Raw genomic sequence first — 21,681 nt, forward strand, 5'->3', positions numbered from 1 at the left:
GAATCAAAACACGATGCAGACAAAGCGATCATTACTGGTGTCAACCATAATCTATTAAACATAATGAAATAACCCAATGATATGCAACTTTCGACATGCATGTCCATTTCAACACACAAGCTCCGTGATCTTTCCAACAAAGCCCTGCAAACCCGATCCATCTTGACTACTATTTCCCATGATGATGACTGATGTCCCTAGCTCAGCCCACTTACGACTATGAACGAATTCCACTGACACTTTGGTCACGGTGCCTCCTATGTCATCTATGTCCTCACTTGATCCGGCGCGATGCTGAACAGAGACGTCCAGGATCCGGGCAGCAGTTCTGACACAAGCAAACAGCACGTTAACTGTTGTGCCTGGCGGAGGGAACTGGGCAGCACCTTCGTCAAAGGTCGCCGTAAACCCACGTGAAGCCTGGATGGGGATTTCATTGCCAAGCACATCAATGGGTAGCGTCGCCATTACCATCCCCCTTTGAATCTGAGGAGTATCCGTTAAGGGAGTGAGTTCGGTTTGGCTTGGCTCAAACACGAGGCCTATTGATCCAACTTGGCCAGCTTCCAATGTCCCCACGGGCAATCGAAGGTTGCGGATGCTAACGATGCGCCCTTTCTGCCATTCGTCTGCCGCAATGGATGGTGGTGTGCCATCCGTCCGGGCGCTTTTGACATGTTCGGCTAACGCTGCATTCAGCATTGGCGATCCACGATCGTCAGCTGATGAATGACTTTCAGAGCTCGAGGTACGATTTTGACCCGACCAAAATGGTCCTACAACGATGGTTTGCCCGACAGAGAAGCTACCGAGTCGAACATGGCCGGATACAATGACCCCTTCTGCAGATAGCGAATCATCCGGCGATCTAGACAAGCTGAATGTGTCATCAATATGGAACAGGTCTGTCGGTTGCCCTGGCTGCAGAGTTGTTTCTGTAGAATCGTGCGCCGGTAGAGGCAGACTTGCTAGTAAAGCATGAACAAGACCGACGCCAACGCCCTTCAAGACACTCGTAAACACGATAGGGACATGCTTCAGTAGGCCTCCATTCTCGGACATGTTCTTAACCAGACTATTCACTTTGTCCCAGTCCGCCTGTGGGATTTCTGCCAACTGATCTTGTGGCTGTTGATCAGGCTGCAGGAGCTTCGGTATGCGATTTGCATCTCTTATGGCGGCGAGGATTTTTGTCATAGTCTTCTGCAAGGCTACTTTAGACGCGAGATCTAGTTTCGTAATGACAATAGCCAGCGGGACATCAAGCTTGAGCGAAAGATCCAAATGGGCCTTTACCAAGTCAGTATCTCCCGAGTCTATTGCGGAGGAAGCTGTGTCATGAGCTCGAGGAGTCACCTCGGCGTCATCCGCAGCAATGCAGAGAACCATCCAGTGCGGCGCCCAATTCATAAGCCCGCGGAAGACTGTATGTCGATACCTCGGATGACCACCCGAGTCAGACATAAACACCAGTCGGCCATTGCTAGAATAGTCATGAATGTCAACCCATGATTCAATGTTGCGATGAGAAAAGCTGTAAATGTGCCTTCCCTCGTATCCGATGAGCTCTTGTGCAATAGAGCTGGTCATTCCGGATGCCATCTCATGGCGATGCTTCAACAAACTCAAGCGACTTTTGCCTCGGCCATTATCCAGAGTACCCGTAGATAGCGTTCCCAAGAGACTCGACTTCCCTGACGCTATAGGGCCCGTCAAGGTAACTCGCAGCTGCGGAGTTGTAGACTTGGCATGGCCTGGAACTGTGTTTGGCGCAGAAGATTGCAGAGGAGTTCCACCATGAGATGCTTTGTAGCTCCCGCTCTCAGTGAAAGATTTTGAATGCTGCAGCTCAGTATTGGGCGTAATCAATGCTTCAGCCACCCAGAGTTTATCCTGTTTGGTAACCTGAACTGGGTTCTTGGTAGCATCGCCATCGACCTCTGCTATTTCAATCCATTCACAGTCGCCCACTATTACCATTCGCAGTACGGTAATGCCGCATCCAAGACTCGCGGCCATGATTCTGAGAGTAGCAATACTTTCATCCAGCTCATCTTTGGTGAGCCCAATGAGTGTTCCGTCATCAGAGACACCTATCTCATATAAGGCACCCTGCGACTCTTCAAGTCCGGGGATCTGGGTGCCATAGAGATCCAAATTGGCATCATCCTTGCCGTCTGATAACTTTGGTATTCTCACTTCTCTGGAGCTGGTCGCATGATACGGCGACGACTGTTGCAAGCGCCAAAGCAGCTGCGTTGTAAGACGTTGGAGACGCTCCTGGCGCGGTTGATTCGACGATGCAGGAGACGCAGAGTACATTGCCGACCCATCCCCAGGCTGGGCATGAAGCCTGTCTCTCTTCGGATGCACGGTACTCATGTACACATAGCTGCGCCGCGACCGCAAGAGCAAATGCAGCTTGTATTCTATCGGGCCGGTCTGCGGCTCAGCTTCAAGCCTCGTGACACCATACTCAGACAGCAAGCCGGTCTGAGTCACCGCCGCTCCGGATCCCTGAGGGCTGTCTGCATCATCGGCCAGAATCCAGGGCGAGGAGACCCGAGGAGGATCAGGGTCGTATGTGAAGACAGAGGCCATTGAAGCGGTTTGAAAAACAATTTGATCTGAAAATATCCCTGCTCAACTAAGACAATTCAATTCATACTCTCATGGTCCGATATATATGCACAAAGCAATGTCGAGCAATGAGAATCATTATGGGGAGCGATTGCGACACTGTGCAAGCGATGCGAAGAGCCTCCTGAGGACCAAAGATCACACGTATGAACAAAATGATATGATGAAGGACTGATGGCTGGAAGAAGATGAAAAACAAAAAAGAATAGACGGTGTATATACAAGAATTTAAATCAGGCCATCAGGTGAAAATAAAGACGAGGCCATTCGCCATTCGAGCAGAACCAAGCCACTGACCAGCTCAAGTGTGACTCAAGTCTGATGTCTGCCTTGTTGGTAAGGGGAAAGGGATGCCATGCGGTGACATTCTGATGCAACCGGGCTGCAATAGGAATGCAATGTACCTCGAAAGGAGAGCTTAAGAACCGACAGATGCCGAATCCAGCTAGGTAGAATTCTCATGACTAAGATGGCACGGTGCTAATAGCAGGAAACTCGCCCAGTCTCAATCTATGTTGGAATTGGCAAAGGTGCAACAGTATCGTCACTGGAGCTCTCCATTGCCAGCATTTTCATTCTCTTAACAGCGTGAAGCCAAAAACATCCAACGTAATACATAAATCATATAATTTATATAACATATCAACTACATCATATTATGAAACAACCATTGAAACATCGCAGCAGTCTATCTAGACCTTGAGCCTCTATTAATCCTTTTACCTAATACGGGCCAACCGTTCTCTGTTCATTCTCGTAGCATCATCAACAGCATCGCTCTGTGACACAAGACGTTAGCCATCCGATACCGGTATCATATGAGTCAAAGGGGGCATGTGACAGGGGTTCCAGGGCTGAATTACCTTGTTCATAATCCGATCGATTTGCGTGTTCTGAGCATCCACCTCGGCGCCAATGGCTCGGCCAACCATGTTCATCATCTTGACCTGGCCTTCCAATTCGGTAAGGCCGTCGTCGATCTGGTCTTCGAGTTCGTCGGCGCCTTCTTCGTCGTCCAAGTTAAACTTGCCATAATCCTTCTTGCGGCCCTGTGCCCGGCCCATAGCCGAGCCTCCAAGTTGGCGCATGTTTTGCTCCATGCGCTGAGTTGCTGCATAGCCATCTCGTCGTGTCGCTTCTCGTTGCTCTCGCTCAGACCGGTGGCGATTCAGCACTTCTTCATCGGCCTTTTGTTGTCGCTGTTTGGACGTAAAGGGGTTTCCGACGTGAACTGCAAACATGCTGCCGTTGAGTGTCTTCAACTCTGCTGCCCTGTCCTGAGCAATCTTATTCTGGTTGGCGGCAAGGTCAAGGTTCTTCTCGGTATTGTGCAGTCGTTCGCCCTGTGCGCCAAGACGAGCCAGAGTGGCACGTCCGACTTCGTTGGCTTGCCTGGCCATCTGTACTGAGCGTGATACTGATGCCACACTGTCCTGCTGAACTTGTCTCTTCTCAGCAAGAATCGCCTGGTAGTCGGCCTCCTCTTGCTCCTCCTCTGTCAATTCCCGCTGCTCGCCATAGCCTCCGTAAGAACTTCCAGAGGTGCCCGACTGTTGGTTAGAGACAGCCGGCGGCTGCTGCTGTTGGGGCCCCCCCTGTGCTCCGGCGAAGGGCGCATCTCTGCTGCTGTCGGCACCACCGCCAAAGCCACCGTATCCTCCAGGGCCTCTAGCCCCCGCTGAGGTATTGTTGTTCGGAGTGCTGTCGTAGCGGTTGGAGCCATATCCACCGCCTGAGCCGTATCGGTCGCTGCCATATCCTGGGGCTGGGGAGGGAGTCTGCTGAGGGGGTGGGCTCTGGTATGAACTATAGCCATTTCCAGCGGGTGGTCGAGAACCGTTGCTTGGGGTTGGAGAGTAGGCTGGGGCTGGAGAGTAGGAGCCCATGTTGGCATATTTCGTTTGCTCGGCATAGGGATCATTGTTGCCCTGGTTGGCATACGGATTGTCTGAGGGAGCAGGCGAGTGCTTCTCGCTCTTCTTGCCGAAACCGAACTTCTTCATCGTGATTAATTAGGAATGGATTATTCAAAGAGAGTAGTGTACTTTTCGCAATCAAAAGAACAAAGACAAAAATGGCGGTGCGTTAGGGATGCGAGAGAAAGGAGATGTCACGAGAGAAAGAACAAAGGCAAGTGAGGCTTGGGTGTCAACTCCCTATCTGAGCCACTCCAAGTCTACCCCGTAGGAACGGCTAGCCTAGGACCCTGTTTCAATACTAGGCTCACACCGCCGCAGGCGCTGATGCCCCTAAATCTATATTTAACCCCCCCAATGCGAGCCGTAGATCCGGTTAAAGGCATATTTTACTACATATTATTATATAAAAGGGATTTTCTCTTTATTATTTTTTAAATAAATTAACCGAAATTTAATGATTTTTAAAGAAAGAAAGAGCCGTAGTGGACTTGGGAAAAAGGGAATTTACTTTAAAGTTTTGCTACTTATAACGGGGCAGAATTTTCGCAGACTCGCCGCTATCGATAAGCTAGGTCAACGACAAGTTAGCTCAGCGTGCCTCGTCCAACATGTGAAATTTTGACGGGCATCTCAGAGCAGAAGAAAAAAAAACAATGTCGAGTCAAATCTTCTGCGCAGCCTCTCTATAACATTCTGCCAAGCACTCTGTTTACCAACAATGACTGCACCGAACGCCGCAGAACATGCGCCCAAGAGACGAAAAACTCGGCAAGATTCCGGATCCGTCACAATTGGAGGCAAAACCATCTCAGTGGCAGGATATCTAACATCTGCCCGGCCCAAACAAGTCGAAGCAAACGGCCTCAAATCAACGCCGCAAACCCCTTCGCAAGAGCAACCTTCGAATGTTACATCAGAGCCACAACAATCGACGAAAAAGCCATCGTTCGAAGGCAGTGGAACCAATAACAAATCCCGAAATCCAAGAGGAGTTAAGGATCATCCTTTGCTTAAAGCTCGCCGGGAATTGCCAATATGGCAGCACCAAGATGAGATCCGAACGGTCGTGAAGCGTCTAGGCACCGACGTTATTGTGATAGTTGGAGAAACCGGCTCTGGTAAGAGTACCCAGGTGCCTCAGTTTCTCTATCAAGAGTCCTGGTGCAAACGGCACAAGGTTAAGCTGCCAGGCCGGGAAGAGGATGGATACGTGGGAGGCATGATTGCTATTACACAGCCGAGACGTGTTGCTGCCACAACTCTGGCGCATCGTGTTTCAACCGAAGCGGGCACGCCGCTTGGCAAGGGAAGGCCAGATGGGCTTGTCGGATATTCGGTTCGATTCGACCACCAAGTGCCACGAGGTGCCAGAATCAAGTTCTTGACTGAAGGTACTTTGCTGCAGGAGCTTCTCCGGGATCCATATCTGAGACAATATAGCGCCGTCGTCATTGACGAAATCCACGAGAGAAGTCTGGACGTCGATCTCCTTGCCGGATTCTTGAAACAGATATTGTTTGGGGATAAAACACAAAGAGGAGGCGTTCCACTCAAGGTGATTATCATGAGTGCTACGGCCGAAGTGGGCGTCATCCAGGACTTTTTCGGCAATGCTGCTATCCCAGGAAAGGAAAAGGCGAGCAATGTTGAATTGCTTCGAATCAAAGGTCGGCAATTTCCCGTCACGATCCTATACGAACCCCGGCCAGTGGCCGACCTACAAGACGCACTTTTGAAGAAGATTTTCAAGATTCATGTGGAGGAGCCGCTGCCTGGAGATATTTTGGCCTTCCTCAATGGCCAGGAGGATATTGAATCCGCCCAGCGGCTGATTGAGGAATATGCCACGAGCCTTGCATCCAACGTCCCCAAAATCATCGCCGTGCCACTATACGGACAACTCTCCATTGAAGCACAGAGGGTGGCTTTTCTGCCAGCCAAGTCTCCTCTCACACGCAAAGTCGTGCTCGCTACCAATATTGCTGAGACATCCGTCACGGTTCCCGGTGTGAGATATGTCGTAGATTGCGGCAAAGCCAAGGTGAAGCAGTATAGACCACGGCTTGGTATGGAATCTCTTTTGGCCAAGCCGATATCTAAATCATCCGCCGTGCAGCGCGCCGGTCGTGCAGGCCGTGAGGGACCAGGCAAATGCTTCAGGCTCTACACGGAAGATGCGTTTGACAGTTTAGAAGACTCAGACTTGCCAGAAATCTTGAGAAACGATGTTCTCGGAGCCGTTCTTACGATGAAAGCCCGCGGCATCCATGACGTACTGTCTTTCCCACTGATAGACGCACCCGAGCCCGCAGCTATAGAAATGGCGTTGCTTCATTTACATTTCCTTGGGGCTCTGGCGGACGACGGTACCATCACGCCGGCGGGCGAAATGATGGCTAGATTTCCCCTTTCAGCTCCCCTTGGAGCTGTTCTCCTCGCTGCCTCAGGTCCCGAGTTTGACTGTGTCCTGGAGGTAATTGATGCCATCTCATGTCTCACGTCAGGAGACGACATTTTCATGCACGTGCAGTCAGAGGAGGCTGCAGAAGAAGTAGAATCATACCGCAAGGATATCCAGAGGCGAGAAGGCGACATTATCACGTATCTGACAACCATGCAGATGTACACTGCAGAGAACTCGGATAGGATGGAGTGGTGCAAAAAGCGCAAAATCAACATCCGAAACATGAAGCAGGCGTTGAACATCCGCCGACAGCTTCGAGGAATGTGTTTGAAAGAGAAGCTTCTCTCGGAAATGCCCGCGCCGGATCCCCAGCCATTCACCCCTCTGTCACCCGAGAAGGCAGAGTCAGTTATCAAGTGCTTTCTTCGGGGCTTCGCAATGAGGACGGCTATGCTGGCGCCGGACGGAAGCTTTGTGACTGTCCACGGCAAGCATGTAGTTGCCATCCATCCCTCTAGTGTCATGCATGGGCAAAAGAAAGAAGCCATCATGTTCCTTGAGCATGTGTACACGAATAAGAATTACGCAAAGAAAGTGAGTGCGATCCAGGCAGCATGGATTGCTGAGGCCTTGGGGAGGTAGATTAGCGATGAAGGATATACCCTCTATATTTTGATAGATGCTAGATATATATACATTTGTTGAATTTACAACCTAATTCTACAATTTTTAACGTCCACAAGACCCTTACTAAAATTCGATCATTCAGCGTCTTCTCCATTCTGATGCTTCTGAATGGCCTGCATCAACTCATACAACTGTTGGATTTGCTCGTCTGAAAGCCCAAGTTAGATATCTTGTTCATCGCAAAGAAATCGGCAAAGTGGGAGATCATGTGCAACTCTTACCGCTCATCTTCGCCAATTTTCCTTGATCTATCTTCTCACCCACCCAGGATTCGCCCTCAATTTGCTGAGCATACATCTGCCATTCCGAAAGGAAGCCAATCTACAAGCCGAAAACGCAAGAGAACAAGTCAGCAACACATACGCACACAAAGCAGATAAAGAGGCCAGATAATCCATCAACCCCTGGTCCTCTTCTTCCTCCATCGCATTCACACGTACCAAGTGCGCAGGATTGTCCACGTTCCGATGAGCTCGAAACTCAGCCTTGACATATTCGTCTCCGAGAAGCCGCATTTCCGTGGGCAGGAATTTCCTGTGGGCGCGCAGAAGCCGTCGGTACAGCGGAATTGGGGGTAGGAGGGCCATTGGCTTGGGCCGCAGGCCGTTTTGCATGGCCGAGGCCGATGCCAGCTTCGCGAGGGACTGGCGCATGTTTCGGGCGATGGGGGAGAATGAGATTATGCTTTAGATGAACGGGTGTGACATCAACGCTTTCAGGGAGAAGTATGTGGTGATAATGACAGGATAACTACCGAGGGAAATGTATACAATAAAGTCTTAAAAGAACAAGATGCAAAATACAGCAAAGGAGTCGTTAAGCTGTCATGCTTTTGCTGCATCAATCATCCAATATTTTTTTTAAAGAATGAAGTCTACATAAGATATCGCAGCCACTGTAGGTCATCTCTAGGTAGCCTAAAGTTCCCGTCCCTATAACCGCGGGTACCTGTAAGTTTTTTCCTCCCCTAACAAATCAATGGATGGACGTCAATTGGCTGCCCCACCGACTACCAACCAGAGGGCACGACAATTGAATCTGAAATATTTCCTCTTATCAGTCAATTATTTCAACATTCTCTCCTCACACTCACTCAGCCTGCTTGGATATTACTTATTCTTCCACCAATTTTCGCTTGCAAAAAGTTCACCATATTCGTTCTATTAAGCTAAAGAGAAAAATATAAAAGAAAAGCAAAAAAAATCTACTCACAATAAAAAAAAAAACATGTCCTTCTCATTTGGCTTCTCGGGAGACGACATAGACCACGATGTCGATGAGTCTCAAACACAAACACAAACCCCAGCCATCACAACCCAAGCTCAACCTCCAGCATCATACAGCGCTTTCCCCGTCGCCGGCAAGCCCCAACTCCCAGCCACTCTCCACAGCCTCTCCGACTTCCTCTCACAGCTGCCCTCCAAGCTCGCCTACGACCTGCTAGACATTGACGTTGCGGACGATGGCGCCAGCGAGACTCGCCTACGGCTGCCTCGCCGCGAGCTCTGGGATGTTAGAGTGCAGCTCATGGCTGAAGACGACGAGGTTGTCAACGGCGAGGACCGGGTCGACGATGGCGGGCTGGGCAAGCATGATGTCAAGACGGGCATATATGAAGGCGGCTTCAAGAGCTGGGAGAGCAGCATCGATCTCGTCAAGGTGCTTGCTGCTCAGGATGAGCTGACGGCCTCTCAACAAGCTTCATCGCTTCGTGTAATCGAGGTACGCATACATCTAAAGAAATACTCGAAACTCTCCTTTCCTAATATGCTGTCATATAATGAATAATATCTAACTGACTCAAAATCAACAGCTGGGTTGTGGAACTGCCCTCCCCTCCCTTGCAATGTTCACTTGGATCATGCAAAGGCAATCACGCAACCAATGGCAACAAAATCCCTGCTCATTCGTATTGGCCGACTACAACCCATCTGTCCTCCGCCTCGTCACTTTGCCCAACTTTGTCCTCGCCTGGGCCCTCCAAAACACTCACAACCCAGTCCTCCAAGACGCCTTCAACATCGAAGGCGAGCTTGAACTCTCCCCCGAGATCGTTCAAGCCTTCGAGCAGTTCCTCTCGTCCAGCGGCATTCACTTGTCCTTCATCTCCGGAGCTTGGTCCCCCGAGTTCATCAGCTGCCTGTACGATCTACCGGCCTTCTCATCGGGCCTGCCGGCACCAATCACGCTCATGGTCGGAGCAGAGACCATTTACTCTCCGTTCGCACTGCAGGCATTCACACAAACTGTCTTTACTATCCTTGAACGAGAGCGGGGCTCTGGTGCTACAGCAGCTGCATATGTAGCTGCCAAAAGACTATACTTTGGAGTCGGTGGCTCACTGGACGACTTCATCGAAGCGGCCCGCTCAAAGGGCGCCACAGTTGCAGAGCTAAGAGAAGAGAGCGAGGGTGTACGACGTGGCGTTGTTCACTGCATACTGCAGCAGTCATGAGACCTCGCAATTGTGCCAAGTCAAAGACGAATGACGGAACGAAACTCTCATCTTACACTGAGAGTCCTACATGAAACTCACTAACAAGACAGCGTACAGACAATGGATTGTCAGCTAAAGTTTTGTAATCTTAAACTACTCACGCAGACAAAATTACATGGTTTTCTATTTCCCCTTTCGTTGAAACTTCTCAGTACACTCGGGACAATACCAAGTGCCATTGGGTTCACTTTTCAGCCCAACACACGACCAATGAAACCACTCATAGGGGCAATTGTCGTTGTCGCAAGCCACCATGTCGCCATAGCTCACGTTATGGCACAGGCAGTATCGTTTGTCATCACCGCCGTCTTCGTCGTCATCGGCGTCTCCGAGCACTTCATCCCCATCTTTGCCATCTGCCATGGAGGCCCTCGGCCGTGATTCCATACCATCTTCCTCTTCGCCGCTGCCGCTTGCAGCATCCGACAAATCACTATCCGCCGTCGATGCCGGCGAATTTCTGTTTGAGGCCTTCTTCACCCGTGAAAGTGACGATCTGTTGGGTGGCTTCTTCCGACCACTCATTGTCGGGGTGCCTCTGCGACCCGCTACTCCAACAACCCCTTTGACCGATCCTGCTCTCGGTCCAGCACTACCTGCCCGGACAGCACCGCCGGCTCCCAGATTGGCCCCAGAGCCGCTCTTTGGTATACCAGGACCAAGGGATGAATGTCTCGCTAAGCCGCTTGACGTTGTCGGCAGATTTCCGGGTCCTGTAATAGACCGTGGCCCTCTCTTTGTGGCCGGGCCCGCTGAGCTCTCACGCTGTCTGTTTAGTATGATGCTTGCGGCTGGCGTGGCTGGTGCGGAGGATGGGTGCTGATGATATTGCGCGACATGCTGCTGGGCTTGAGTATGTCTAATTTGAGGGTGGTTGGGTAGCCGAACCATGGCTGGGTTGGCGGAGCTGGCAACCGGGTTGCGAGGTGAAGCTAAAGGACCAGCTGAGTTGATGTTGTTGGAGAGGTTTAGAGTCCGAGCTGAGGGAGCGCTGTGATTAGTCGCACTGGGGCGGAGGAGTGAAGGAACCTCGTCAGGGTCTGTAAACCCAGGTTCAGCACGATCGTAGAGCAGTTTGATTTGGACATCCAGATTCCGCAGATGTTTGTCCATAACGAGCTGTAGCCTTTGTATCAAGGTGATCTTGTCTTGAGCAAACTGATCAGCGCGAGCATAGTTTTCGCGAATCTGGGCCCGTAGCATATCCTCCTTTGGGTTGGGCTCATGGCTCCCATTCGTCTTTATCCACTTTTGGATCTTTCCATCACGATCCTCAATCATTCGAATACACTCATTGTACTGGCGGTCCTTGTCTGTAATCTCTTCTTGGATAAAGCGAATCTCCTCGGGGAGATTCTGAACACGGTTGATCCAATCATCGAGGATCAAGCCGGGGTCTAGAGGCTCGGCCTGCGGCATCCTCTTGACGAAGTCAATGGACAAATCGTCTCTAGGCATGATGGTTAACGACTTGGCGACGCCGAGTCCACAAATTTGACGATGAATAGATGATAGATGGACAACAATAACCAGCGATGAGACACTCAGGCTAGCAGATGACTCTTTAAGGCTGATGTGACTTGATGAAAAACAGAAAGGCTTTTAAACGGGATGGTGTAAACTTGTTTGTGTAAAGACTTTAAACAAAGTAGAGAGCAGAAGCAATAGCGCAACGCTGGGGGTGGGACAGGAATAGATGGACCGAAAAAGTAGGCCACTGCTGATATCAGGCCATACGCATCCAAGACGCGACTATTACGGCCTCATATATTCCGTATCCACCGTATGAGAGAGATGCTGCAAAGAAAAATAGGCAGGGCTCATTAAGAAAAGAATAAGAGGAAAAAGAAAAGGGCAAAGGCCATCTAGTTGGGGACACGAAGCAGGCACAGCAGATGGATAGGCAGACGAGCGTGCATGACGGTAGTAGCTCTGCAGCAAAGAAAAAGCAATCACCAGCTGGCCAGAAGTCCCCGCAAGGAGACGTCCCCAACGAATGATTGAGTCCTCCAGCTGATGTGGATGTGACGGGTCCAACCAGCCCTATCCCAGAGCAAAAGCCGTTGTCAAGAGCAACGCAACGCAACGCAGAGCAACGCAGAGCAATGCAACGCAAACACGGGCGCAGAGCGACTCGATAAATGGGCCGGGCTCACCTCGATGCCACTGGAACTGCGGCGCCTGTCCTGCTTTGGGGTCGCTCTGAAGGAGGATGGAGATGGAGATGAGGCAGCGCGTTACTCGGCAGACAAATAAGTTGGGTTGGCTGGGCTGCCGGTTCGGAGGAGATGCAGAATTAGTGATGGGCGGAGCTTCGAGGTTTATGCAGGCCTAAGAGAGAGCGGTGCGTCGAATTGGGGCGAGTGCAGCGAAACCTGTCTGGTGGCGAAATTCCGAGGCTTAGCCAGAGAGCCAAGGGGAAATGTTCCGTGCTAGTTCCAGTGGAGCTGGGGGGAGCAAATCTGGTTAATGGGCAGTGAGTGAATGGGTCAGTGAGAAGGTATGAAGGTATGAAGGAGGTCAAGATTTGGACAATGAATGTTTAAGAGCAGCCACCAAGACAGATGCCTTGTGCTTACTCATTATATCAGAACCTGAGGCCAGTCAGGACCTGCAGTTTCCCTTACATGGACATGGTACATACTCCTTCCTCAGTGGATTCGATAAACCTTATCTCAGCAGTCCATAAGCCCAGCCAGCCAGTAACTTTTCAATCTCACGTGACCCCAGCCAGATTGGCAGCCCGGAGCTTTTCGATGGCGTTCGCTCACTCTTCTCGGTCTCTTCTTCATACCACCATCTACAACTTCAATTTTATTTCTTACGCGTCCAAAGTGGCCAAACGAAAAGGCAAGGTTGGCTTCTGCAAATGCTATAACAGTCTCGGCCGCTCACATTGGGATGCATTTGATCAAGGACCATAATGCTTGCTGTAGCTGAATCAGCAGCCTCACCCCTTGACCCTTGACCCTTGACAGTTATAGCTGTTGTATCAGTCATTCATCCCGTTCATCTCAACGCTATTTCCTCAGTCGTTGATCTAATACAAATAAAGCGCCAATCTGACGAGGATATTATTTATACAATTTTAATCGCCCAACCTATTCACCTCTCTGCCCACTATGGACAACTACAGGTATCGTGTGCCTAAGCCAAACTACCTCCCTCATAGACTGGACATCGACCCCGATGCCGACATAGTAGAGGAATATGCCCAGCCCCTCGGCATTGCCAGCGATGCGGAAAACGCAAAGTTCTACCAGCAGTGCAAACGCCTGGCTGAATCGTCAGGCATTACTCGCCCCAAGGGCTACAATGTGTCTTTTCATTGCAATCCCGAGATGGAGAAGCACCACTTCGGCATGACACATCCTATGAAGCCCTGGCGCCTGACGCTGTCCAAGAGCCTGATTTACTCATACGGCATGTCATTTGCCATGGACAACTACCTGACCCGGGCCGCTACGTACGAGGAGCTGGCGTCTTTCCACTCCACCGACTATCTAGACTTTCTGGGCACTGTTCTCCCAGAGGCAGTTCCTCGAGATCTTGAGAACCAGAACCCTGACCTGAAATACAACTTGGGAGGCTCCGATTGTCCTTTGTTCGACGGCCTCTATAATTACTGCTCCATGTCTGCCGGCAGTGCGCTTGATGCCGCCCGGAAAATCGTTAGCAAACAGTCTGACATTGCCATTGCGTGGGGGGGCGGCTTGCACCACGCAAAAAAGGCCGAGGCCTCTGGTTTTTGCTACATCAACGACATTGTCATCGCCATTCTGGAGCTTCTGCGATTCTACCCACGTGTTTTATACATTGACATTGATGTACATCACGGCGATGGTGTTGAGGAGGCCTTTTTCTCAACCGACAGGGTCATGACAGTCTCCTTTCATAAATACGACCCCAACAACTTCTTCCCCGGCACTGGTGCGTTGGACGATAATGGGCCTAAGAGCGAACATAATCCCGGAGCTCACCACGCCGTCAATGTTCCGCTCAACGATGGTATTACAGACGAACAATACGACATGCTCTTTAACAACATCATCAGCAAGATTGTCGAGAAATTCCGACCAAGCGCCATCGCACTCCAATGCGGTGCCGATTCTCTCGCGGGAGATCGCCTGGGCCGATTCAACCTTCAAGTGCAGGGGCATGGTGCATGTGTTGAGTTCTGCAAGAGGCTCGGCATTCCCATGATCCTCTTTGGCGGTGGTGGTTACACCCCTCGGAATGTTGCACGAGCCTGGACATACGAGACAAGTATAGCCATCAACTGCCAGGACAAAATCAGCCCTATATTACCAGAGCACGCTCCGTGGAGAGAGCAGTTCCGCCAGGACACTCTCTTCCCGACCCTCGAACAGATTTTGGGCGAGCCGCGACAGAATCGCAACCCCCAGAAGCGTTTGCAGGAAATCATTCAACACGTCACAGAGCAACTACGTTTCGTCGAGAGTGCGCCAAGCGTACAGATGCAGGTCATCCCTCCTGACTTGGGCAGCTTCAGAGATGATGTAGAGGAAAGGTTAAAAGAGGACCAGGAGGAGAGAAACGAGCAGCTACGAAAGGAGAGGGAATCGGGAGTAGGAACAGCCATGGAATTCTAATTTATCAAAACGACTCATCATATCTTCACCCCAGGACCAACTGCTGCGTGAGCAGACTCTTTAATTTGGAAATAACCCGTAGACAACAAGACAAAAAAGAAAAAAGCATTAAATGAGATCCCAAGTACTGTACACCACCAGAGCAAGGCGTATGTCTACTAGTATATCACACACGACAGCATGGCGGCCATGCAGCCAGGAATAGCAGAAGAGAGGCGCAAGTGCATTAGTGGAAGGCCGCATTGTCTTCATCCCCAATGGCCTTCCTGGTATCGCGAGTTTCCTCCCTCGACCCATCCCCCAGTCCTCTATCTCTATGACTCGGGGGGTTCAGCCATTTTCAACCCCCCTTCCACCAATGTGCTGCGAGGAAACGAATATGCACACGAAAATATCCAATTATATGGTACTCGAAAAATAAACCAAAAGTAGGAAAGTCATTCCGAAGGTACCGTTTTAAAAGTATCGGATAACGGCTGAGCCACCAGCGGGCATGGCAGTCTATTCACAATATAGTTAGCTTCTAAGCTCATTTTCTTCCTCTTCTTTACCCTGGGGGAAAGGGGATGCTTACCGTGCAACCGTTGTTACCGCCAGTCCACACGCCGTTGATATACGAGCATTTGCTGTTGACATCACCAGTGATTTCAATGTTGAAGTCCAGCAGAGCAGTGCTAGTGGGAAGGTTCTGGAAGATGGAGAGGAAAGTCAAGCCACCAGCGGTCTTGCCAACACCAAGGATGACGGGAGACCAGTTACCAGCGCCCTTGGGGTCGAGAGGGCTGTTCCAGACGCAAGCGTCTGCAACTCCGTAGCCCTTCTTGTTGACGTAGTACTGGGCGGAGGTGCTCTTGCCATCCCACACATAGTAGTCAGACTCGTCGGGGTTGCAGAGGGGAATGGTCTGACCGGCAGTGGCACAGGCGGGAATAACCATGCTCTCGATACCGGGGTAGTCGGTTCGGCACGTGCAAACGGAGTCGTCGAGGTCGTTCTGGATGGTAACACCGCCAGCACCAGCCTCGCAAAGCTTGGGGTGGTCAGGGCGAGTCAGCTCGAGGAAGCCGTCCGAGTTGCAGTAAAGACCGCCAATGGATTGCAGAGTCGATCCCTGGGCCGAGGGCCACTGGGTCTTCTGGTAGCCGGGAGGGCAAGCATAAGAGCACATGCCTCCCGACTTGCACGAGTCGCCAACAATACCGGTGATGATGTCGCTGATACTCTGCGAGTCCGCTGAATAGCCAGGAACGAATTGGAGACCGGACCAGCCGCCGGTGCCTAGCCATTCGAGGGGCACGGCGCCATAATCGGACGGGAAGTGAGAGCACGGGATCTTTCCGCTGGGGAAATCGGCGTTCAGTCCGCTACCGCCAGAGGGAGGGCTCGCCTGGGCAGGCTTCGAGGACTTGGGAGGAGGAGGGGCAGAGCTGCTCGTGGGCTGAGCCGTGGTCGTGGGCGGCGGCGGAGGAGCGGAGGTGGTGGTGGGAGGTGCGGACGAGGAGGAGGGCTCCTCGATGAACTGAGCCTTCATGCCTCCGGCGCTGGACGTCGTGGCCGGAGTCGAAGATGGGGGAGGAGGCGGCGGCGGGGGGACGTAAGTCGGGGTTGTCTCTCCAACAACGACGTATTCACCGTCAGCCAGACCAGCCGCGGCCTTGTCGGCATCGAGAATCTTGCCGTCGAGCTGGTAAACGGTAGCGGTAGGTCCGACGACAACCTGGGTGACAGCATCCGGCGCACGCTTCTCGACCTTGTTGGGAGCGTTCTTCTTCGCATGGTGGTGCTGGTGGTGGTGAGAAGGCGAGGCGGCAACGGTGGCGGCCAGTGTGGCAGCCAGGATCGTGTACTTCATTTTGGCGGCTTGTCTCTAATTCGTTCTACTCATGGATTGCCACGGGTTAGATGGAGTCTCAGATGTTTATATATCGCGATATGAGTTGGCGGGGGTGGTGAGATGAGAGCACAGCCGGAGTTGTCCATGGGCTCCCCGGACGTCGTTACTAACCTGAAGACGGTAAACAAGAGCTGCCTGGAAGTCGAGAAAAGGAATATATCAATACGAAAGTGAGCGGAAGTGAGATGAGCCAGACTTTAAAAAGAGTGTAATGGAGAGCAGACAAAAACTCTCAGTTGGAAAAAAGGGCCCAACGCAACTGAAGATGATGAACAAGGACGAAGCGTTCAAAAGGGAGGACAGGACAGGTAAAAACCGGAGCTGCAGCATGGGGTTGGGGGCCCTTGTCGGTCTCCATGGCATTGACCCACGGAGATCAATAACCTAAGGAGGCCAGGGATGCAAAGCGAGACAAGGGGGTGCCACTCCTGAGAAGGGGGTGGCCTCTGGGAAATTGCCCTCTATCACCGGCCTGGCGCCAAAAGCGCTTTTCATTGTGCTACAAGTATTGCTACTTGGAGCTGAGCGGCGAGCTGTATGCGAAGACAGATGCTAACCCTGATGTCGGCGTGGCCTGGTTTGAAGCATCGCATCAAAGTGTGTAGCTGTACACGTACTCTCGCCGGCAAACAGAAGATGCAATTTGCCATGCGGGGAGGGAGAGCCGCAGTCGGTCATCTCTCTCTCCATCTCTGCAGCGATCATCATACTCGTAGCACCGCTGCTCCGTGTTGCTCACCGCATTCCTCATTGCCTGATGCCGGCACGGAGCCTGTTATCCGGCGGCTCGCATCAGCCGTGGCCCGTGATGCTGTGCCGGATCCCAAAGGGGGGGAGAAACTTGCGTGGCCGCTGCTCTCTGCATCTCTGTGTCGACTTCTCGTACAAGTGCTCCGTGAGGATACCTGCGTACGAATACAGCACCGTGCCTGTACAAGCGCTTGCAAGGAAAACAAGCATTGACGGCACGGCCAAGGCGCTTGGCACAAAATCCCCGTCGACGTTTGGTGCAGCGTTTGCGTCGTTACGGATAAAGAGAGGCTTCGTCAGAGTGCTGAAACGGCCGGGCCTACGCAAAGAGGCCGCTAGCACAGGCACCACCAGCGTGTTAGCACCGGTGCTAGCGCACGATCGTCGCCAGAAAAAGAGCCAGGGGTCCGTCCAAGCCTCCCAATAGGGTCGACGAGCGGGTGAAAAATGATGCCAATCCTGTCTATTGGACAGGACGAGAGGCGACTAAGGCGCTGGTGGTGGCACGAGAACACAAGCAGGTGCATTTCGCTTGTGCCAGTTCATTTAATAAGGTACGAGTGCCAATGTGCCTGTGAATAATAAAAATGGGACTTGGAGGCGCCAACAAACCCACCGCCTGGCAAAACGGTGCCGGCGCCCATGCAAGTATACTCGTACGTTGGTCGCTGGCGAGTCCATATGAACATCAATTACCCAGTAAAGGCAATGAGGTAATTACGTATCAATACTGACGACTGCTTTCATTTAGTGGTTTCAATGTCGTGTATTCCAGTGCTGTAGATTTTTACATGCAACCCTCAAGGCCAAAGGGAATTTTATTACGTAGCTGAGAGCAGCAAACGTTAATTTTGCTATGGATACGCGTGTTTGTGCGGTTTCTCTGTGCCTTGCACTAGTGGCGCATGTGCCTGGAGCTAGACCCGTTCGAGAACATCCCGATTTCTCCTGAGCTGGGCTTCACTTCGGGTACGGAGGACGCCGGTTTCTCAGCTGCTGCACAGGCGGCTTTGATGCCCAAATCATGAATCGATACGAGGCAAACACGGCTTAGGCCCAGGGTGCGAATGCTGCTGGCTATGTACCCTTACTCTGGTTGAGACTCTTACCTGTAAATGTACTAGGTGTAAGTCAAGTATTCCGTCAACGTCAAAATCAATCGAGTTCTTTAGTGCAATGCGCGTCAGCTATGGTAGCATCCCTATTCTCCGATCTATTGGATTCCAAAAGAGCTGCTGAGTGATGGCATTCTGCGACGCACGCCGCAGCTTTCAGCTATTATGTAATTCGCGCAGCATCAGCCACGCTCCATCTCGCGTGTATGCTGCCAAGTAAGTTCTGGACCGAAGGAATGGATGTGGGAATGGCGCACTCGTTTTCTGCACATGCGGCAAGTCTTGGCTCGAGCTCAGGGGACACGATCGTTCTTTTCTTCTTCCTTTGCTTTGCCGGGGGCGATTTGTCTGAGACTGTGGGCTATCGGCCTTTGTCTGCGGAGCAGAGCATACTAAAACCCCGAGACAGAGCACAGGGCATGCCAGATTTTTGCTAATAATAACAACACGCCATGTTGGGAGACGAAATATGGAGCGCGGGTTTGTGACACAGACCGTACAATCACAGAATCTTCGCTGTCTGTGGATATATATCACTGTTGATAACTACTTGGCCTATCAGAAAAGGCGGTGGGCATACTGGTTGCATTATGTGATGTCTAACTGAACTGAATATTCTGGAAGTGCTTGAGATTTATAACAGGAATCTACCCCATATGAGATGCGGAAGTTGTTGTTAAACGCTTATTATATGCCGACACTGGCGCTTATCGGACGATGTGGTCAGGATTATGACGTCCGGAGAATAATAGAGCCCATGTAAGATATGTCTTTGATAACATTGGACTGTAAATGTCTACTATAATAAATCAATATTGTTCAGTAGTCGCATTGTATATTCATTCACATGAGTTGGCAAAGGGATAGATATTCTACACATTGTCTCGAGGTGATCAATCTGCCGTCGCCGTACCCGGTAGCTGTGTCACTCATCCGTATTAAACAGAAAGTAACAGGCCAGGGCCTACTGCAGAGTGATCCGTTGTCACAAATGGAGAGCATTTTCACTCCTGTTCTTGGCAGCAATAGGGTAGCACTTTGGCCGAAAAGGGGATGCCAACAACCTGTAAGATGACGTCGCTCAAGTGGCTGAGTCAAGATCTATCTGGTTACTTGTGCCGAGTCTTGTCGGCTCTGTGGCTGGGCAATGCGACGGACGCACACGTGCTGATGTGGGATGAGAACAAGGAATCTCTTGACACAAACGCGCTGGAGAAGTACTGATGTAGTAAAAGAGGAGGCTGGGACGAGCAACAACAACATCTGGAGAAGAAACAGAGAGAGTTGCCGCGTTTCTGACCAACTGCGCCCATCTGACGCCTCGGCTTAAGAGGCTCGGAGGTGGAGAGCTCTACTTCCAAGTGCCAGTGGCTGGTGTTCGGCCGCCTGAGCTAGTGGTCGACCATCAACACCGCCACGAAGCGACCCAGTTTTGTAGGTACGGTGCTGTGTACAGTACGGAAGCTTGGGGAGCACGGAGAGCGCAGGTAATCTCGATATCTTCGTATCTGCCCGGGGCAACAAGACACTGCCGCCGTCGCTTTACGAGGCGCAAAGTACAACCAGATAAGTGTACGGACAGTCTGGAAGCGGTAAGGAGGAGGAGTACCCAGTTAACCGCATGAGATGATAGCAACTCAATGCGACTGGGTTCGCTCCGTAACATGCTTCTTTCTCCCCACAACATCAAAGTGAACATGAAGCCATATCATGAGCGTGAAAAGCTGAAATAAGCCAAACACATCAATACTGGCTCATACTCACAACTCGTGCAGAACAGCAGAGACCGGAACTTCTTGATTGGTCCACCAACCAACCCATCTCTCCCAGACGTTGAGCAGGGGCATCGCTCTCCAGCCACTGATATATACCTAGGGGGAGCCTCCCACCTGAGAAACGGGCGCTGGCGTGGCACTGCCGCCGACGCCGTGCATGCGGATAATGCACAGTTATTCGTCTCAAGCTTTCTGCAGTAGATATGACTGGACATAACCGCGGCGGCGTGCAGGCTGGCCTTGGCCAGGCTATGGCTGACAAAATCAGCTCGCACGCTTTGGGCTTACCAGCCACTGGCCCATCCGCCTGTCAGCATTTTGCCACCGGCGAGCTGAGACTAAGACGAGACTAAATATCAAGCTGTAGTAGCTCGTTCGCTCTCGTGTGGAAGGGGGTACATGCAAGCAGACGTGGGATGTGTCAGCGTCAAGATGAGGTTGTCCTGATAGGTCCTGGTTCGAGAGGTGACTGTACATTGTAGATAATTCAGGCTGAGTTCATGCCCTGTTGCAATTTCCGACACGATGAAGATCTTGAGTACTGGTGAGCAGCAGCGTTAACGAGACCTCAGCAGAGAGGAAACGGAATTGGCTCCGCGATCAACATGCGCAGGCACAGTGCGCAGTTGACGCCGATGCCGTCACGGGCACTATCAGCGCCAGCCACGTTCCGGCTTCTGATAACCGATAACCGATGGAAGAAGAGGCTGAGGATTGATCCGAGGGGCGGGAGACGGAGGTATTAACAAGAAAACCAATCCATGTTGTGCCTTAACTCGCTGCTTGTCTGTTTTCGTACGTAGTTGTCACTACGGCAGCTGCGGATCGAGGTGGACGCTAGTCTGCCGTGATTATTTTCCTTGCTGGCATGCCTCTAGAAACACGAGAATATGTACTGAGTACAGCCTCTCGACGTGGAACAAGCTGGATCAGGAGCGGGTTCGTACGTACTCGGCTGTACACGCTTGTGCTCCGTACGCGGGATGCAGCTGACACTATGCTGATCCACTCCCAGTCAACGGCAATCCATGATGCCATCTATGGGGCTTTTGGAAGACAAGAAACCTGAGAGAACGCACGGAGTACGCCGCCAGGGAGGTACGAGTACCGACCCATGTATCTTTTCCATTCTTGTGTGGATTTGGTTTTTTTGCCCACTAGCCCGCTCACCTCACTTGCCACAGGAAAAGAAGCCAAATACAAATACTCTGTCCATATATGGTTTTTACATTAATAATAGCACCCACCTAGGTAGCTGCACTGCGAAGACATGAATCGGGATGCTTTATAATAATCCCCCCGTGCCTTCACTTTCCTCTGGAGGCATGTCATCCGGCAGGTGCCGCGCTGCAGGACTGGCGACGCGGCGCCCAATGACAGGAGTGTG

At 51.5% G+C, this 21,681-nt stretch overlaps 8 protein-coding genes across 8 annotated transcripts; 3 read left to right on the plus strand and 5 right to left on the minus strand.

The window, feature by feature from the left end:
* Positions 1 to 108: 108 nt before the first annotated feature.
* Positions 109 to 2,601, minus strand: T069G_05132 (elongation factor tu GTP binding domain-containing protein; the record flags this gene model as incomplete). Its single annotated transcript, XM_056172342.1, has 4 exons — positions 109 to 1,035; positions 1,084 to 1,140; positions 1,216 to 1,917; positions 1,978 to 2,601. The coding sequence occupies 4 exons, from the start codon at positions 2,599 to 2,601 to the stop codon at positions 109 to 111; spliced, it is 2,310 nt and encodes a 769-aa protein (XP_056029200.1).
* A 758-nt stretch (positions 2,602 to 3,359) lies between these two features.
* On the minus strand, positions 3,360 to 4,643 carry T069G_05133 (uncharacterized protein; the record flags this gene model as incomplete). Its single annotated transcript, XM_056172343.1, has 2 exons — positions 3,360 to 3,419; positions 3,504 to 4,643. The coding sequence occupies 2 exons, from the start codon at positions 4,641 to 4,643 to the stop codon at positions 3,360 to 3,362; spliced, it is 1,200 nt and encodes a 399-aa protein (XP_056029201.1).
* A 634-nt stretch (positions 4,644 to 5,277) lies between these two features.
* Positions 5,278 to 7,605, plus strand: T069G_05134 (helicase associated domain (HA2) domain-containing protein; the record flags this gene model as incomplete). Its single annotated transcript, XM_056172344.1, has 1 exon — positions 5,278 to 7,605. One exon carries the CDS (start codon positions 5,278 to 5,280, stop codon positions 7,603 to 7,605), a length of 2,328 nt encoding a protein of 775 aa, XP_056029202.1.
* Positions 7,606 to 7,724: 119 nt separating this feature from the next.
* On the minus strand, positions 7,725 to 8,303 carry T069G_05135 (uncharacterized protein; the record flags this gene model as incomplete). The annotated part of the gene is made up of 3 exons (XM_056172345.1): positions 7,725 to 7,798; positions 7,872 to 7,971; positions 8,091 to 8,303. 3 exons carry the CDS (start codon positions 8,301 to 8,303, stop codon positions 7,725 to 7,727), a joined length of 387 nt encoding a protein of 128 aa, XP_056029203.1.
* Positions 8,304 to 8,877: 574 nt separating this feature from the next.
* T069G_05136 (uncharacterized protein) lies at positions 8,878 to 10,105 on the plus strand (the record flags this gene model as incomplete). Its single annotated transcript, XM_056172346.1, has 2 exons — positions 8,878 to 9,372; positions 9,464 to 10,105. 2 exons carry the CDS (start codon positions 8,878 to 8,880, stop codon positions 10,103 to 10,105), a joined length of 1,137 nt encoding a protein of 378 aa, XP_056029204.1.
* A 165-nt stretch (positions 10,106 to 10,270) lies between these two features.
* T069G_05137 (uncharacterized protein) lies at positions 10,271 to 11,605 on the minus strand (the record flags this gene model as incomplete). Its single annotated transcript, XM_056172347.1, has 1 exon — positions 10,271 to 11,605. One exon carries the CDS (start codon positions 11,603 to 11,605, stop codon positions 10,271 to 10,273), a length of 1,335 nt encoding a protein of 444 aa, XP_056029205.1.
* A 1,664-nt stretch (positions 11,606 to 13,269) lies between these two features.
* T069G_05138 (histone deacetylase domain-containing protein) lies at positions 13,270 to 14,760 on the plus strand (the record flags this gene model as incomplete). Its single annotated transcript, XM_056172348.1, has 1 exon — positions 13,270 to 14,760. The coding sequence occupies one exon, from the start codon at positions 13,270 to 13,272 to the stop codon at positions 14,758 to 14,760; it is 1,491 nt and encodes a 496-aa protein (XP_056029206.1).
* Positions 14,761 to 15,216: 456 nt separating this feature from the next.
* On the minus strand, positions 15,217 to 16,612 carry T069G_05139 (beta-glucosidase (SUN family) domain-containing protein; the record flags this gene model as incomplete). The annotated part of the gene is made up of 2 exons (XM_056172349.1): positions 15,217 to 15,261; positions 15,335 to 16,612. 2 exons carry the CDS (start codon positions 16,610 to 16,612, stop codon positions 15,217 to 15,219), a joined length of 1,323 nt encoding a protein of 440 aa, XP_056029207.1.
* Between the last annotated feature and the right edge of the window lie 5,069 nt (positions 16,613 to 21,681).

Source organism: Trichoderma breve, chromosome 3, assembly GCF_028502605.1.
Source record: "Trichoderma breve strain T069 chromosome 3, whole genome shotgun sequence".
NCBI classification, from domain to species: Eukaryota; Fungi; Ascomycota; class Sordariomycetes; order Hypocreales; family Hypocreaceae; genus Trichoderma; species Trichoderma breve.